General features: G+C 37.3%; 2 protein-coding genes across 2 annotated transcripts in view; both read left to right on the forward strand.

Annotated features, from left to right (window-relative positions):
- LOC113465319 (furin-like protease 1) overlaps positions 1 to 3,484 on the forward strand; it is a 26,957-nt gene extending 23,473 nt beyond the window's left edge. The window contains exon 14 of the mRNA XM_026820546.1: positions 1,284 to 3,484. Coding sequence (XP_026676347.1) covers positions 1,284 to 1,546 — 263 coding nt within the window. The 3' untranslated portion in view covers positions 1,547 to 3,484. The remainder of the gene's footprint in view (positions 1 to 1,283) is intronic.
- On the forward strand, positions 2,301 to 8,602 carry LOC108251869 (furin-like protease kpc-1). The gene is made up of 3 exons (XM_026820547.1): positions 2,301 to 2,315; positions 6,537 to 6,666; positions 8,352 to 8,602. The coding sequence occupies exons 1-3, from the start codon at positions 2,301 to 2,303 to the stop codon at positions 8,483 to 8,485; spliced, it is 279 nt and encodes a 92-aa protein (XP_026676348.1). The 3' UTR covers positions 8,486 to 8,602.
- The last annotated feature ends 4,344 nt before the right edge of the window (positions 8,603 to 12,946 follow it).

A 12,946-nucleotide genomic window follows, 5' to 3' on the forward strand; every position in this document is an offset into this window, starting at 1 on the left:
GTCATATGTATTTGCAGTATAATAGGTAGTAGGTAGGTATAGGTACCTAGGGTAAGTGTACCATGTATTCGCCCACCTAAAAAAAGTACCATTTATTGGCCCACCTGTATTATACGCCACATATAAGTCTGAACTGGACGAACTTTTTCAAGATCCAGTTTCATCAAAAGAAAGGGCTTAAAGACTGCTATCGAACCAGTGATTTCAAAATTGTAGTCATAAAACAAAAATTAGAAACAAATAAATGTGGGCAGGTGGGCCAATAAATGGTACATTTTTTAGGTGGGCGAATAAATGGTACACTTACCCTATGTTATTATAAGTTCCAAATGGAGGAGTGCAAATGGGTAAAAATTATAAATAATGGTCGATTCCTATGTAAAATGTTGGGAAAAATCCAAATCTGAGGTCAAAACTCCGAAATAATAACTGTAAAAGGTCGAAAATTCAGTTTTTATTTTCCGTTCTATTGTTCTAATGTAAAAGTTCAAATATATGTGACGTCAGACTTTACGCAGTTGTTTTTTTCGTCCGTTAGGTAGCGCCACTATGCAAGCGCGCTAGCGGAGGAGCAGAAAAAAACTGCGCAGAAACGTATGCGCACAAACACATTAATGCGTTGCCCGCGAGGGAGCTTTGCTCGGGATATTTCATGTGACGTCATCGCCTACGGGAGCGTATGCCGTGACGTCAAAGTTCACGATTTACCGGCATTTTTGGCTTATAGGACATTGATATACTACTATCAATGTTGTTGAAGCTGAATAAAAAATAAATATATACCTATGTTGGTAACTAAAAAAAAAAAAAAAAATTATCTGTCCTCAAATGGTAGTAATCTGAATCTCCTCACACTGGCCTTCATACTATTTCTGCAAGACGGTGAGACATCATCATAACAGTAAGTTGTAAATACCTGTAGATAAGGGATAACATATTGCCACCCGGGACCTTCTGCATGACGTTTGTTGCGTTAATTTTTGGACACCCTATTTTAATCATGTTAAAAATGTACTGTGAATACTTAACTGGTAGAATTATTATATATTTGAATTTAGTTTATTTATTATTATTTAAATTGTATTGTACTTACCTTGTTATCTGGAATTCTTTCGTGTAAACGGAAGAACGCCAATTCGGTCCCATGACCTTTTTTCTTAAGGTAGTCGACTACCAATTGGGTCCCGGACTTACTACCAATTGGGTCCCGTATACCTGTAATGACTTGGATGAAATAAATAAGAGTTTTAATTTTTAACAATATTACAACGTTCTTTAATCAGGTACCTATCAATTTAAGTGTGGGACCCAATTGGTACTTAGACCCTCTCAAACCGGGACCCAATTGGTAGCAAAAAACGGGTTTTGGGACCGAATTGTTTTCCTCCCGTGTAAACAAACTTCAATTGACTATGTACTTACACATAGGCCAATTTTAGTACTTTTCGCAATTTTTTTACTTACAGAAAGGCCTATTTCAGTACTTTTCGCAAAATATGTACTTATCTTTGGATTGGCCCATTTATGTAGGTATATTTCTCCGTAAGGTCTAATTTCTTACGTCCAGGGCCACATTTTGGGTTAAACTGTTCGGACTAAGCCATCTGATTGATCAATTTTAAACTCAAAATTGTTCAATCAGATCTGTTAATCCAAGCGGTTTAACTCAATCAACCCCGGGCGTTAGAGGTAGTCGCAGTTTTTCTTCAGCCTATGAATCTTTCGTTCTATAATTTTGTCTTCCATATTTGTAGATTTGTTTTCGCTTGGAAATAGGGTAGATTTTGGTGCCTGATAAAGGATTTTTTCCATTTTAAAAACACTCTTTATTATTCATAAGCCTATAATTTGCAAACACGTAAAGGCCTGTTCCCTTTTGTCGTAAGTTTCATCCGATTTTTTCCCGAATGTCCAGTAGGCAATGTAGGTAATTTAAATAAGAGTGTTCGCACTTACACGAGACACGACACGATTTTATTATTATTTTTTTCCAAATGACAAGTGGAAACCGGCCTTAATTGGAATAAAGGAAGCACGGACTAAAAATGACATTTCTTTGTCTTTATTAGAACAAAATCCATTTATTTCTCTATCTACCTATTTCCAGCGGAACAAAATCTATAATCCCCGCCCTTTAGATACCATTTTAGTTCCTAGAGTTTTTACTTTCTATTTTTAGCTGAATTCCTATGGGGATTTTTTATTTAATTAGATTCTTAAATGTTTATAATTTAATGCGCGAGAAATTTTTGTCGGTCTGGAAAATTTCAAACATTCAATTTATTTTTTCCCCGATAGAGATGTCTATTGGAAAAGTATGAACAACGTTATTTCATTTAGCTTTCAAAAGTAGACTGAGCTTTATTTTCCAAACCAACTCAAGAAGTTATAAAATATCAAAGTTCTTGATATTATAACAAAGTTTTTTTACGGTTTGGCTTCCCAGTCCAATTTGAATTAATAAAATTCGACTTTATACTGACTAAGCCAGCGGCTATAGCACGTTAAATACACCACTTCTTAATGGGTAACTAAAGTTAATCAAAGTTTCCCGTGGTTAGTATCCGGATGGGTGACCATCTGGGCAGTCGCGTTCTGACAGTTGGAGGTTAATGTAGTGTTGGGAATAATCGATTATTTTTCATAATCGATTATGTGAAATAATCGATTGTTCCCAACACTAGGTTAATGTAAGAAGGGGGGTAGCTTGTTGCCGAATTGTGGGTAAAACCCCCGTCACTAAAACGTAACAGTTATACAATGACGTTAAACACCTTAAAGTAATAATATTTACCTCATAATAATTAATAAATTTAATTAACAAAATAAAAAGGTTCTCTATTTATTGTCCAAAAATTTTGGGTTTCGCAAAGTCTTCTCTTCAACTTCTCTATGGTACTGTTTTAGTTTTGTGATCGTAGTTTTTAGTTGTGTAGATGTCTTTAGTTTTTAGCCTCCTTTTGTAGTACCCACTGAACAAATTAGTATTATTTATTATTATTTTCATAAGAAAAAGTCGCTGACGCTGTATTAAATAATAGCGAGTTTTTGCAACCAAAATTAGCTTCGGGTTAACTTTTTACCGTTATTTGACGAAAACTCCTTTCTGCACATGCGCAGAATTCAAGTAACTCTAAACAGTTCAATTAACGGGACGCTAATTTTGGCAGCAAAAACTCTCTAAGAAGTCCAACTGTATCAAACTTAACGTAAACATTAGTTAGTACATGAATAATGACTGTTTATTAACTATGTACGTCAGAAAGAATCTTGGGAGGTGTTAAATGTGGTGTAAAAATTTCAGTCCATACCCTTTCCCATTTCTTAATTGCTCAAAACTGATAGTAGGTACTTAGTTAAGTGTTATCTTGTTTTCTTTTGGAAACCAGCCCTCGGTGGCTTAAAAATTAACACCCCATTTTTAATCTCGCTCTCAGCCAGCCTAGTTAGCTTGGTTGGTAGCTTGTCTGCCTCGTAAGCACTAATCCGCGGGCGGACATTGTCCTGAACGGATAATGTTCGTTCTCGGAACGGTGGGCAATCTTTAAGCGGAAGACTTCAATGAACCGTGTGCAATAATATCTTATCACTTACCTAATCTTATAGGGGTGATTTGAGTTTCAATTAAAATATATTGGGTGGGTCTCACCAACTTGCTTTTGTCTTTTAACAGCCTGTTAGCCTAACAGGCCTTTTAAGAGCTGAAAAAATATTGGTGAAATCCACCCATTGAAATATTTTTGTCCATTGGTTGTCTGAAAACCTAAACAGGTTTTCGTGTGTAGAAAATAAAATTTTAGATTTTCATATAGTGATAAAATGAAAAAATAATAATAATAAAGGAGGAAAAAACAGTGCTGCTACTTTTTTTTCATTGTTGCAACACTGTTTTTTTCCCTTATGTGTGTATAAAATAATAGGTAGGTACTTACTTATAGTTAATGGCTGGACCACACTCAGATATTGATTTAAACTATGATCAACTTTTAATCGTAGATTAAGGAATCTGATTGGTTGATTTCAATTTTCAGCTAGTCAGATTACTTGATTTACGATTAAAAGTTAATCATAGTTTTAATTTCTGAGTGCGGCCCTGGCCATAATAATCAAAGGGACGCAATTCCTCATACATGCATCTATAACTTTGAAACATCACCCAAGTAAGCGCAACTGATCTATTGCAAACTTGTATATTGTGGAATAGGTACCCAAATATTCTAGGTACTGTATGTGGGACCGGTTTGTCTACATACGTTAATTAAGATGTCTTAACAATAGGAGTATTTTCCTTTTGGGAAACTTTCGGAAACGGAGCCGATTCCGATGGCGCGCCATCTTGGATTTCCTATAGTTTAGTACAGGCGCCATTTCTGTTACCAGCAAGCGGGGCCCGTCCCTCCGGGAATTTTTCGATCTTGGTTAAAGAAAATCAGTATTTATGTACCTACCTATTTTGTTTAACATTCAGTTGATCTATTAAGGTTTGAGCTCGAAGGGCGAATCCATAGAATCCACGGGAATCGGAAAATACCTGCCTCGGTGGTGTAGTGGTCAAGACGCTCGCCTGGTTAACAGGAAGGCGTGGGTTCAATCCCAGCCGAGGTATGTGGAATGTAACTGTTATCCTCATTATAATTTGAGAATTTGATCATATTAATAGTCGTAGCCTACTGGTGGAGCAAAAATTTCCTTTAATTCAGACTATCCGATCTTTAATTCGTAATCGAAGGGATTGTGGTTCGAGGCCCAGTAGGTACATATTTTTTAATATTATATTTAACTTTTTCGTGAACATTTATGTGTTGTTGTTTTTTTTTTTTTTTTTTTTTTTTTTTTTTTTTTTTTTTTTAAAAAAAAAAAAAAATAACTTGATTTACGATTAAAAGTTAATCATAGTTTTAATTTCTGAGTGCGGCCCTGGCCATAATAATCAAAGGGACGCAATTCCTCATACTTTTGGTGGATTTCACCAATGACTTAATGAGGGATTTCAACAATGGTAGAATTTTTAATGATCCAAAAGGGAGTTTTTAAAAAGTCCTTCTTTTTGGATCACTAAAAACTTCTTTTTGGATTATGAAAATCTTTTTGGATCATTGAAAATTCTCCCATTAGTGAAATCTCTCATAAGTCATTGGTGAAATCCACCATCAATCTTTAATTGCAGCCCTTTGCTCAATAGGTATCCAATGATCTACTTAATAATTATAAAAATCATCTGTGTATAATATATTGTTGTGTTTCTATGTATTCGTAATTAGACAGAAACAATTTTAGCTAGGTATTTTTTATTGATATGAATTATGAAATCGGTGAATAATAAAAAATAATGAAATTGTATGTACTCCAAAAAACAAAATAAAGAACAAAAAAATCGAAAAAACAATTATTTAAATAATGAAAAATTACCAGGATATTTTTATTATTATTAATTTTAGGAATTATTGAAGTTTTTTTTTTTTTTTTTTTTTTTTTTTCTTCTTTTTTCTTTCTTTCTTTCTTAGATTATATCTTAAGGAAAAGGGAACCTTAATCAGTGAAATAGAATCATCCATTCAATTTTTCCTATGATGATCATTTAATACCAAGGATAGACTTTATCTGCTGAAATCTAGCATCTTGAAAGTGTTTTGTTCCTGCATCGTAAACTTTTGATAACCATTGGAAACTGTTAGCTGAAGATTGACCAGTCACGCCTTGTTTCACGGAGTCAATAAATAATCTGCCAGTTTCCAATTTGCACTCTGCAAATAGTGCAAATTTCCTCGTAGCGGATTGGTCGGAATTTGGCTCTTCAACGGGTCAGGATTTTCACAAGGATAAAAATCCAGTAAGCAGTGTGTGAGAGTGGAATTTGATTTTGAGTTATGAAAGATTCTTCACTTTCCCATAACCATCCTGGGAAACAAAATTTAACCAGCCTACGACAAACCGTTCTTGAAATAAGGAATTTTTATTGTGTTAAGCATAAATGCTTGTCACAAATGTCGTTCCCCGCTTAATATACTACGCTAAATTTTATGGCTTGACTTGGACTCGAACCACGAAGCTTAACCACAAATGAAGTTCCCTGCGAAACATTCTGACTTTGACTTGGACTCGAACCACCAACCTCCAGATCCAGAGTCCACCTTGCTAACCACCACACCACTGTGGTTGGTCCGTTCTTGAATTATTTTACATAAAGACCCACACAACACAGACATACATAAATTATGTCTTGCCACTTGTTTTGGGAAAGTGGAAAATCTTTCCAAAGATGCTTTTGATTTTGCAGTTTGGTTTTGATTCAAGTCCACCGTGCTAACAACTGCACCACTGAGGTTGGTCCGTTCTTGAAATATTTTACATAAAGACCCACACAAACAGACATACATAAATTATGTCTTGCCACTTGTTTTGGGAAAGTGGAAAATCTTTCCAAAGATGCTTTTGATTTTGCAGAGTTTGGTTTTGAATTTGAATTTACTCCTACTCATGGATGCTACAACTAGAACCGATATAACCATTTCTATCTCGTTTTTTTTTTTCCACAGGGTCGTGAGGGCAAAGGCTCGATTTTCGTATGGGCCTCGGGGAACGGGGGTCGGGATCACGACAACTGCAATTGTGACGGCTACACCAACTCTATCTGGACCCTGAGTACTTCTTCAGCCACTGAGACAGGCCAAGTACCATGGTAGAAGGTCCCGGGTTTGAATTCCATCATCAGCAAAAAAAATTGCACTCATGTTTCAACGGGTTACTTTGTGGTGTTCTTGTGTTGACCCTCTTTACAGGATGACCACACGAGTCTAATGGAGCAGTTGTTTCGTTGCTACAAAATAAAAACGGCTATGAACACACACTTTTTATTCTTTTTCTCTCTTTACTTTTATTTCCAAGCTAAAGGCTGGCTTTTTTTAAAGTAATTACTTAAGTTAATGCCATCTGTTAGATAAGAAACGTATTATCTGACCCTAACTCTTGACATAAAGCGCAAAAAATTAGAAAAATGGACAAGTAAGAAAACTTTTTTTGGCCTTCCAGAAGGCCGATTTAACCATTAACTTCTCTCTCTCTCCAGGTGTTCGTATGTTGGATGGTGACGTCACAGACGCTGTGGAGGCCAGGTCCCTTAGTCTGAACCCGGGCCATATAGACATCTACTCGGCCTCCTGGGGCCCGGATGATGATGGCAAAACTGTCGATGGCCCCGGGGAACTGGCCACTCGGGCCTTCATTGAGGGCGTCACCAGGGTAAGTAAGATATACGTATACAGGGTGTCCCGTGAACACCGGTACAACGCTTGAGGGTTGATGCAGGACCTAAAGGGCTGCCAGAAAAACCTATTTGGTCGGATCCGATTACACACAAAAGAAAACAAAATTTGCTGTAAGATAGGTCTCACACATTTGGAAACGCCCTCCCTGCAACACAACCAGCGGCTTAAGAAAACGATTATTTTATATCTCTTTAAAAACTACCATTTTTTCAATTCAATTAGTCTTCAATTTCCAACTAGAAAACTATCGAATTTTTCAATTCAATTATTCATTTTTTTCAATTCAATTATTCCATTTTTTTCAATTCAAATTATTCTTTCCTGATAGGAAAGTACCCGTTTTTGTCCCCCTTTCATTCCATTCTCTTGAATTTTCTGAGAAATCAGAATTTACGGAGATATTAACGAAGCTCAACACAAATGAAGTTCCCTGCTAAACATTCTGACTTTGACTCGGACTCGAACCACCAACCTCCAGATCCAGAGTCCAGCTTGCTAACCACCACACCACTGTGGTTGGTTGCTAGTTATAACTAGAACCGATATAACCATTTCTATCTCGTTGTTACTTTCTATTACTACAGTATTTTTTTTTCCCCCTAATAGAAGGCACCCAACGTCCTGTCAAAATACCCTTCCTTTCTATTTTCCTTATCACAATTACTTTCACAATGTCTCTACTACTACCTATCTTTTATTTCATTGTCATTCCCTACTACCACTATTAATTTACATCTACCCTCTTTTTTTTCTAGTTAAGCAAGGTCTTTTTACTGAACTGTTACTTGTATGTATTACTCTTTAACCCATCAAATAATACGAGATCTTGTTTAGACTGCTGGGGTAAAGGGACTTTTCAGTCCTATTCGGGCAGGATAAACAAGGTATATTCTATTCTATAGCGGAGCTATACTAGTAATGAAAGTATTGCAATCGGTCCAAATTTTTTTCCACAGGGTCGTGAGGGCAAAGGCTCAATTTTCGTGTGGGCCTCGGGGAATGGGGGTCGGGACCACGACAACTGCAATTGTGACGGCTACACCAACTCTATCTGGACCCTGAGTACTTCTTCAGCCACTGAGACAGGCCAAGTACCATGGTACTCGGAAGCGTGTAGTTCTACCCTAGCTACGACTTATAGCAGTGGATCTTCCTTTGAACATCAGGTGGTGACGACAGATCTGCATCATGACTGTACGAGCAATCATACGGGTGAGTAGACGCGTGTGGTCTGTGTCGTAGCATGCCCATCCCGTAGTATGTCCCTCATCGGATGGGCGATAAGAGAATATAGAAAAAAAGTGTTGTTCGAAGCCGTTTTTATTTCATAATATTGTAATTATACATTTATACACATATGGAGTCTATTCAAAATGAACATACATATGAATTATCTTTTATTTGGAAGAAGAAATTAGAAATTTTATGGAGAAAAATAAAATGATGGAAAATCGAAGATGTTGTTGATTTGCCTTTGCCAGGATACGACTTGTTATGAGGAGGGTAATTCATTATTACTATTACCAATTCTAATTAATCGATTTTTTTTTTTTTTTTAAGAGGTTTGACAGAGGGAACTGTAACTGCTATGGTCTTATCGTTTCGAAATCGAAGAGAGAAGGAAGGCAGGATAGGAGAAAGCCAGCCGTTCCGAGAACGAACATTATCCCATCAGGATAAAATCCGCCCCGGGCGGGAATCGAACCCGCGGCCTAGCGCTTACAAGGCAGACGCACTACCAACTAAGCTAACTAGGCTGACTGGGGGACCTTAAACAGCCTGAAATTTCCCTTGCTACAGAAATGGTTTCAGGCCCCCTTGATGAACCTAGGCCTGATGACCCCCTCCCCTCTGGAAGCCCCTGGAGACTCGTGTGGTTTGTATGTTATATTGCTTGGTATTACTTGTTATTGTAAAATAAAACACGTGTACCAAACCTTAACCCGTGCCTTCTCTTTTCCGCAGGTTACCTCAGGCCTCGCGCCTCTGGCGGCCGGCATCTGCGCCTGGCCCTCGAGGCCCAACCCGGCCTCACGTGGCGTGACATGCAGGCACATTGTAGTGGCCCCAGCCCGGCCTGCTAACCTGCGGGCTCCCGACTGGGCCACTAATGGGGTAGGCCGTAACGTGTCGCATTCGTTTGGCTACGGGCTCATGGACGCTACGGCAATGGTAATTTGATAATTTTTATTATTATTTATTTTTTATTATTATTACTTTTTTTATAGTTTGAAAGCTAACTTCATTTACAACATAATAAAGCAGGCATGTCAAACTGGCGGCCCGCGGGCCGCATGCGGCCCGCCTGGTCAAATTGTGCGGCCCGCTGCGAGCCACAAGGGTATAATAAATCAATAATATTTCACAAGGAGACATTTTTTTTTTCTTATTACTTTAACTTTGAAACAAAATGAAGTTAAAAAATGCTTCTTGGTAAACGTATCTAATAAAATAATACCTACCTACTTTACCTACTTGCTAAAATTTAGGATTAAAATCACTAGCACGCTGGATCTAGTTCAGACGTACGAGATTTGGAGACTCTTTGCCAGGCATCTGGGCAGAAGTAAGCTATTCCCGCCTGGTCAATCTTTTCTACGTGAATCTGGCGCTGATGTTTGGGGTGGCCCTGTATATAGGGTATGCCAATTGGGGGGCGGTCAAGAGGTATGTTTGTAGGAGGAGAGGGTCTGAGGTGGGCCTCACACGGTTGAGATATTCGACGAGGCAGGAGGCGCTGCAGCTGAGCGATTCGGAGCTGTCGTCCGGATAATGATGATGGTGTAGAGGGCGCTCAACAGTCATACTCGAACTGCACCCCACGCCGCGAGCCGGCAACGTTTTTTTCCGAAGTTCACACGAGCCGCAGTTCGGAAAATGAGTTTTCATAGCGAATAGCTTCCTAGTGACCCAAAAGACCAAAAACACAACCCCGAACCAAACCTGTGACTTTACAAAAAACAAAAAAGGAAAAAAACGACCATAAGCTGAGACTTCGCCGAAAAATGTGCAATCCATCCCTAAAAGGGACTTTGGATCTGGAGGTTGATGGTTCAAGTCCGAGTCAAGTATCTAGGTGTCATAATTTGGGGAACGATATTTGTGACGCGCAACTAAGTATGCTCAACACAATAGAACAGTTGCGCTTACTTGGGTGTTGTTTCAAAGTCGTAGAGCAGGAAAAATGAGGACCAACGGAATTTTTCTTTTTCTTCTACGACTTCTAGATACCGAGATAAATCGATTTAACTTTAACTTCACGGCATACGCTCCCGTAGGCGATGACGTCATAATTCATGACTCCCGCTTCGTTTGTTTGTGCGCAAGCGTTTCTGTAGGTTAAGTCTGACGTCACAACTCTTTGACCTTTTTCAATAGAACGGCAATTAAAAATTGAATTTTCGACCTTTTAAAGTTACTTTCTCGGAGTTTTGACCTCAGATTTGGATTTTTCCCAACTTTTTACATAGGAATCGACCATTTATTTATAATGTTTACCCATTTGCAACTGCTCCATTAAGTATGCTCAACACAGTTGGAAATTCCTCCTCTTTTTCCTTACTCTCTACTACAGTAAGTGTAGGAAACTTATACTACTCACATGTAATGAGAAAGTATTGCAATCAGTTCAAATTTTCCTAATATAAGCTGCGCGAGGGTTGCACAGAAAAGCTTGGGGCCCGCAGGTTGAGTATGACTGATATAAACCCTCAAAAGGAAAATAAGACTGATCTAAAAGATTTCTGAACATCTCAGGACAAATAGGTTTTTATTTTTATTTATTTTTTCGAACGACACTTACAACCATATTTACAGAGTGTTTCAAAAGTCCGGGGACCCCTGAATATTTTTTGAACGGCTAAAGATGGGAATCTGAAATTTGGCATATAGTTATATCTCATAAAAAACCATTTTTTTGCAGTGGCTGTCAAAATTCTATCTCTCACAGTGGCGGCTCCAGAGGGGCCAACTTTATTTTTTAAAATAATAACCCCCCTTTTGTAATACATTTTTGAAAACGTCGTAAAAATTGAAATACAATGGTGAAAAAACGAGATCAATATCATTTGTCATTTTCAAATGAGAGCAAAATTACTATCGGAGGATTGGGTTGATTATTTATTGTTTTAAAAAATAACTCTGTATGAACAAAATACTGGCTCTCAGCAAGTGCTCAAGCATCAATTCCAAACATCTGATTGACCAAAATTTGCTCGAGACTGATCTGAGACACAGAATTTTCGTTAATAAATATGAGTGATAGTTAAAAAGCTTGAAAAAAAAAGAGTGTTGAACATTAAAAAGTCATAAATTGTGACTCAAAAGGTGACGTCACATTGACGTTAAAATATGTATTTGAAAGTTGCTTTATAGTACAAACAAGAAACAAGGTCCCGATATTCCACAAAAGTGGTTCAGGGATACATTTTTTTTTTTTTTTTTTTTTTTTTTTTTTAAGTTGGTAAAAAATGCCCTAGCTTTTTCCTATTTAAAAATAGGGTCAGCGTCCCGTTTATTTTTAGAAAATAATAAAAAAAAAAATAAAATAAAAAAAAAACGTAGCTCAATTAGAAAATAAATATCTGTAAAAAAAAGAGAATTTCTTTTTAAAAAATATCTCTTTAATATTTCTGGCTCGGACCACATCTGAGTTTAAACAAGCGGATTTTTGATGGGTGAAATTTTAACCCAAAGTTTATTTCTTGATAACATTGACAAATAATAATAATTTAAATCAACCAATCCAGGGTTAAATTTTAACCCAAAAATTTATTGCTTGGTAAAAATAATATTAATTTTAAACCAATCAAATCATGGTATCTTTGTGGTAAAGCAGAGAGCTTTCTCACAACTTTGTGGGTATCACAGTATTACAAGTCTTTCATTTACTCAATCATCATATTTATTATCACTCGTCTCTTCGACTTGTAATGCCGCCACTCGTCGCTACTCGATTAAAGTAGCTACTCAATTGTCCTCACGAGGCTGAGTGCACCCCGAACTCCAAGCACAGAGCCGAAAACCTCGGCACCTTCTTCCTCCTTCTTCTTCTTCTTCTTTTTCTTCTTTCCTTTCTATCTTTATTTAGCTTTCTGTTTGGTGTAGTGAGTTACTGTCGGAAGTGTCGGACCTATTCTGGGTGTACAAATAAAAATCGCTTTTTATTATACCCCCCCTTTTTTTTAAAAAAAAAAGAAAAAAAAAAAACCTTTTCTTTTAACTCATGTACATATTTCATTGATGAGCTTTATTATTTTTGTAAATCTAATGTATAAAAACTGACCATCGAAATTTTGACCCGATTACATTACTTTCCTTCCTATAGGATAAGGAAAGTAAAAATGAATATTCGTTTGTGTGTGTGTGTTTGTTCGAACTTTATGCCTGGCCAAACCGCTCATCCGATTGCTATGAAACTTTGTCAACTTATTGCTTGCACTCCCGTGAAGGCTATAGGCTATTTTCCGGTTCGTTTTTTGTTAAGCTACACCGAGCAAGACCACTAAATGGATGAGTGACATGAACGGCCATGTCTCAAGGATTTACTAGCAGAAATCCGGAAGGAAGCGACGGGTTTCGGCTAGTTTATTAATAAAACTATTTATTTATTTATTCTTCCCTGTTCCCCACCATTATTACTACCATGAAAATTTCCAAAGTAAAGAGGTACCTAAGCCAGC

Source organism: Diaphorina citri, unplaced genomic scaffold (genome assembly GCF_000475195.1).
Source record: "Diaphorina citri unplaced genomic scaffold, Diaci psyllid genome assembly version 1.1 scaffold156, whole genome shotgun sequence".
In the NCBI taxonomy this organism is placed as follows: Eukaryota; Metazoa; Arthropoda; class Insecta; order Hemiptera; family Psyllidae; genus Diaphorina; species Diaphorina citri.